Source organism: Triticum dicoccoides, chromosome 7B (genome assembly GCF_002162155.2).
Source record: "Triticum dicoccoides isolate Atlit2015 ecotype Zavitan chromosome 7B, WEW_v2.0, whole genome shotgun sequence".
Taxonomy (NCBI): domain Eukaryota; kingdom Viridiplantae; phylum Streptophyta; class Magnoliopsida; order Poales; family Poaceae; genus Triticum; species Triticum dicoccoides.
Genome location: NC_041393.1, coordinates 195,887,860 through 195,893,859, shown reverse-complemented (window position 1 = coordinate 195,893,859; position 6,000 = coordinate 195,887,860). Strand labels below are relative to the sequence as shown.

Below are 6,000 nucleotides of genomic sequence, written 5' to 3'. Positions count from 1 at the left end.
TCCGGTCAGGAGTTCCGATGCGGCTCACCTCCTAGCAAGAGAAAGGTCTAACCAGGTCTCCCTCGGATGAGCTGATGGTGCTCCAGGGGCGTGTCCAGAACATGATAAAGAAGAGAATCAAGCTCGTCAACATGATCTAGGTGATTCTTGTTTGGTGGATCCTTCCGTGCCAGCTCCGGACTTGCCATCTATGGGAGTTCGATTCGGCCAAGCACCAGACCCTACTGGAGCTATTCGGCACGATGCACAAAGACATCTGGAAGGTGCTCTTCAAGGCTAACGAGGCACCGCTGCCCATGACCAAGGATCGTGGGAATAGCTTAACTCTCCTTGCTAATCCGGTAAGTTCTTTCATGTTTTCAAGGTATACCCTTTACTTGCATACTCGAGGAAGGCATCTAAGCCTCCCTATTGATTCTTTCAGACCTGGATAGAGATGGCGGAGCGGATTAACTGTCCGGCTCTACTGCCCGAAGGCCAAGAAATCCAGCTTCTTACGAAGATGCTGGCTCCGGCGCCTTATCAGGTGCCGGAGAAGAAGGCCAAGAAGAAGGCCAAGGGGACCCGAGGTGGTCTCCATCGCAAGGGCAATTTGGACGTGACGTTCGAAGACACCGAGGTTCACTCCTTCACCGTCGAAGACGACGAGGAAGAGGAAGAGGAAGAAGAAGAAATCCATCCCCCCCTGTAGGGGGGATAAAGAAGAGGACCGCCTCCACGCATCTGGAGGCCGAGGCATCCAAGAAGCGGAAAGCTTCCCTTCCGGACAGCTCCACACCGGCCACCGACATCAGCTGGCAGTGGGAGCCCAGGGAGAAGCCCCTGGCCAAATCGTAAGTGTCCGGACACATTCATGTATCCGGCCTCTTTCCTTCATTTTTTTAATGTGCTAGATTATGCATTTGCAGTCCGGCTTGGTCCAACCTCGAGTTGTCCTTATCTTCAGAGGATTCGCTGGACCCGGCGGCGATGGACAGCGGGACCCTTCCATCGGGCACCTCTCCCAGGGACCTGGATGGCGCCGAGGCGTCGTCTAGAAGGATCCCCGGCCTGGGAGAGAATCCGGAGGCCATCAGGGAGGCACCGTAGGGTGAAGCCTCGGTTGCCGGACTCATAGGGGAGCGAACCCCCATGGATACTGACGATGGGGGCCATATCCAACTCGGCCCCCAACTGAATATAGTTCTCGAGACATATGCGGCTACGGAACCAGGCCAGCCGCCCCTTTCAAAAGAAGGCAATGCTCCTATTCCACCGGTGGCCTCTGTCCATCCAGAGGCACCAGATAATTTGCTGGAAGCGCTGCAAGGCGCTTCCATTGTGGAAGAACATCGTACCCTTATGGGTACCGTGATTGAGAGGATCCAGTCCGCCAAAAGCAGACTGATCGAAGCCTGCACTAGCCTTCTAACAGGCTTTGAGGTAAGTAATGCAATTGTATAAAAAGAATGTCACAGTATAGACAGTAGCCCCTGATACTCTGTCCGGTGTTCAGAAAGAAAAGCCGAACAGAGGATCAAATAATTTTCGCATGAGTCTAATCTATTATGTCTATGTGAATAAGCAGACGTCGCTGCTGGCTGCGACCTCTCATACTGTGGAATTCTCCGGACTGAAGCAGAGTCTAAAGTAGGCCGAAGAAGAGCTCGGCCGCGTGAAGTAGCAGCTTGAGGACAGTCAAGGTATGCAGTAACCTTGTATATATTCAGGAAGGATGAATGATTCATGCTGACTAAAGTGCCACGAAATTTATTAGGGCCAATGACCGAAGTAGAGGCCCTCAAGAAGGTGCTGGCCAAGGCCGAGGACAAGGCGGCCAAGGAGCAGGCCGCACGCGAAAAGCATGAGGCCCGGGTCAGTGAGGTCCAGCAAGAGCTCCAGGACGCCATCAAGAAGTGCGAGTCCTTGGAGCGCGACCTTAAGGAGCAAGAGTCCGAACTTGCCAAGGCTCGCCAGAGCACACATGATGCCCGTGATGAAGCCCAGGGCGCCCTCCAAGAAATCCAGGTGGCCAAGAAGATCACGACGGGTAAGGATTTCATTATGCAGAGCAAATATGTGAAAGAAAGGTTCCTTTTACTTACCCGGATTTGGAGCTCTCCAGGGGCATTTGTGTATCTGCCGCGCAGCGTGTCAGATGTTGCAGAATTCTATCAAGCCGAAGAGGGGAGCTCTACAGAGAAGCTATTTTGGTCGCAATACCTTGGACCAAAACATACAGTGCCCTTTAGCGATCAGCTGAAATAGCTGGTCGAGCTGCATAGGGCGGCCGAACTAGCCATGAAGGATTTGATAATCCGGCTATGGCCTGCCGAAGCCATTCCGAGTAACTACTTCGGACTCGTGAAGCGGCTTGTCAGCGCTTGCCTCAGCTTGAAGCCATCAAGCGGTCGGTCTGTATCGAAGGTGCGCGAATGGCCTTTGCCCGCGCTAAGATGCATTGGGCAAAGATGGACACCACGAAGCTGATGACCGAGGGACCGCCCGCGGGCAAGGAGCACAGCACACCCCAACTATATTTTGACAGTGTCCTGGAGGGATCCCGCCTTGTGGTGGAGCAATGTGCTAAGGATATCATATTCCCATGAATACACTCATGTTATACTATCATGTATTATGAAACAGATCCGTTATGTAATATAATGTTTGTTATTTAAAATTTTACCTCCTGTGCGGCCGTTTTGTTAAATCCGAGAGTTGGCCAGTCGTTGGCTTCTGCCCCCACGTAGGTAGTACGGGGGTGTTCGAGATAAATCTAAACACTCTTTATCCAAGGTTTTGGTCCTTTAAGGAGGTGTTTAGCACAACAAACCAGGCAATTGGACTATGCGGCTTTATTACTCTCACTTAGCCATAGGAGTTTGACAAGAAAAATTTGGGCGCGGCCCCTGGTGTTCAGAAGTCCGAACTTGGAGCACTACACACGTCTGATCGGATAGAAACCGATTCATCGCATAATGCGGAAAAAATCGCTAAAGATTTGCAACCTCTCGAACAGCTGACTGGCTCTCGCCGCATCATAACAGTCAGTTTTCAGCTTTCTCTACTGAGGTGCTCATCCGAAAGAACTGGGACACAATCGCAGTAGTTCTCCCTTTACTACCCTAGCCGATATATCTGAACAAAAGGTAGTAAGCACAGGAGTCGGGCAACCCCACTATTGACCAAAGACATGATTCGGAGCCGATGCACATAATGCTATAAGTTCGGGGTGCCAAACTGTACTGTAAAAGTGTTCGGACTTTATAGCCATATTGTCGGGTGTGATGAAGCTCCTGGCGAATTAAGGCGTACTAGAGTGTACGGATGAAATTGATAAGAATATAATGAAAAAAAGGAAAAAATCAAGTAATAAGCTGACGCCGCAAATATTGAGCCGCAAATTATTTTCCATTGTAATTTGATTAATATGTCAAGGCGTATTTGTACAAGTAATGCGATAAGCAAATAGGGCTATTTGACATGCCACGACCAAGGGCGGGCTGCGAGCGGGGTTATAAAACAGGTATAACAATCGTTAGCAGAGATCACCTGGGGGGTTCCCTTGTACGTCAAAGCTTCTTGCCTTCTTGGTGTATCTGTCCCTTGATAGGTCCAATGATCAGGTTATTAGAAAAAGCCTCACAAAGGGAAAAACCTGAAAGAAAAAGAAAAGGTAAAGGTATGCGGGTCCAGGAGCGGTTGAGCCGCATTACGGACTGCGGTCAAGCCGTGCCTCCGTCCATGCCCATGGTATTTTAAGTGCATAGTTATGTACGCGCGACACAAGTATCTCCGCTTGATCGGGACTGGGGCGGAGACCGAATTGATAGTCAAGCCCTGGCCGAGCTGGACTGTCCTGCTGCAGAGTAGTTCGGACTCTCTTGACGGTGTCCGGGAGCTTTACTGTCGAATTGAAGTTCTGCTTAAAAAGGCTGCTCTGTACTCCTGCTGCAAGTGCAGTGGTGTGCTCCTCAGTACGGAGGGAGCATTCTGTGTTTCCATTGACCATTATGACACCGCATGGTCCATGCATCTTGAGCTTGAGATAGGCGTAGTGCGGCACCGTATTGAATCGAGCAAATGTGGTTCGTCTGAGCAGTGCATGATAGCCACTGCGGAAGGGGACGATATCGAAGATTCGCTTTGTAAATTGTCCAGGGATCTGAAGACCAATTCCAGTGTGATTGAGCCCGTACAGCAGGCCTCTACACCTGGTATGACACCTTTAAAGGTGGTTTTTGTGCGCTTGATCCTTGATGGATCGATACCCATTTTGCACATTGTATCCTGATAGAGAAGGTTCAGGCTGCTGCCACCATCCATGAGGACTCGCGTAAGGTGGAATCCATCAATTATTGGGTCAAGGACCAGTGCGGCTGAACCGCCATGACGGATACTGGTCGGATGGTCCCTACGATCGAAGGTGATCGGACAGGACGACCATGGGATGAACTTTGGGGCGACTGGCTCCATCGTGTAGACGTCCCTGAGTGCGTGCTTTCGCTCCCTCTTGGGGATATGGGTAGAATATATTATGTTCACCGTTTTGACTTGGGGAGGGAACTTCTTCTGCCCCCCTATGTTCAGTGGCCGGGGTTCCTCGTCATCATCCTCGCTTTGCTACCCTTTCTCCTTGTTCTCGGCATTTAACTTGCCGGCCTGTTTGAAGACCCAACATTCTCTGTTGGTATGATTGGCTAGTTTATCAAGAGTGACATGGGTTTGACATGGACAATCGATTATGCGGTTCAAACTGGACGGGCCCGGATTGTTTCTCTTAAATGGCTTCTTCCGCTGACCGGACTTAGATCCACTGAATCCGGCAATGACAGCCGTGTCTTCGGCATTGTCATTGTTGCTTCGACGATTGTGTCTGTTGTGTCGTGGCTTGTCGTTGCTGTTTCTGGCCTCAGAAGTGCCAGGTTTGCTTGTGTGATTATTGCTATGGGCTAGCCAGATATCCTCGCCCGCGCAAAAGCTGGTCATAAGTGTCGTGAGGGCTAACATGGACTTCGGCTTCTCTTGGCTTAGGTTTCGTGCGAGCCATTCGTCATGGATGCTATGCTTAAAGGCCGCTAGGGCTTCTGCATCCGGACAGTCGACTATCTGGTTCTTTTTAGTTAAGAACCTAGTCCAGAATTTCCTGGCTGACTCTCCGGGATGTTGAACTATATGACTTAGGTCGTCGGCATCCGGAGGTCGGATATATGTGCCTTGAAAGTTGTCAAGAAAAGCGTTTTCCATGTCCTCCTAGTTGCTGATGGATTTTTCGGGCAGACTGTTCAACCAGTTTTGAGCTGGTCCCTTGAGTTTTAGCGAGAGGTATTTGATGGCATGAAGATCATCACCGCAGGCCATATGAATGTGGAGAAGAAAATCGTCAATCCATATCGCGGGGTTTGTTGTCCCAGCATATGATTCGATGTTCACGGCTTTAAACCCTTCTGGGAAATCATGCTCCATTACTTCATCAGTGAAGCAGAGGGGGTGTGCGGCGCCTCTGTATCGGGCCACGTCATGACGTAGCTCGGATGGAGTTTGTCTACGGTCATTGGCTCGATCGTGATTATGTTTGTCACGTCCGGCCAGGTGGTTGTCATAGCGCATAGGGGCACGCCCCTGCGATCCGTAGTCTTGTCTGACCTGCTCTATTTTCCAAGTCATGCCATAGGTCATGTGTATATCCCCGAGCTATTGTATTTCTATTTCTTCGGCGAGATAGTGCGGGATGGTGTTCGGCTCGAGGTGCCGCTTTGTCCCGACCATGTGGTGGTCGGTCAGCCGCATTATGCATTGGAAGCACGGGCTCCAGCACCTCGTCATCAAACTGGGGTAACAATTTGCGCTTCGGGTAACTTTTGGTAGGGCGCTCGAGGCTGTATTCCTTGACCGCTAGGACATCAGTCCATCTGTCATTGAGCAGATCCTGATCAGCTAGAAGCTGCCGCTGCTTCTCTTTCAGGCTCCTTGCAGTGGAAATTACACTACAAAAAAAGACACATCTGTGACATTTTGGGC

At 50.5% G+C, this 6,000-nt stretch overlaps 1 protein-coding gene across 1 annotated transcript in view; it reads left to right on the top strand.

The window, feature by feature from the left end:
* The first annotated feature begins 242 nt into the window (after nucleotides 1-242).
* LOC119338805 (flocculation protein FLO11-like) overlaps nucleotides 243-6,000 on the top strand; it is a 66,671-nt gene continuing 60,913 nt past the window's right edge. The window contains exon 1 of the mRNA XM_037611036.1: nucleotides 243-341. Within this exon, the coding sequence (XP_037466933.1) occupies nucleotides 243-341 (99 nt within the window). The remainder of the gene's footprint in view (nucleotides 342-6,000) is intronic.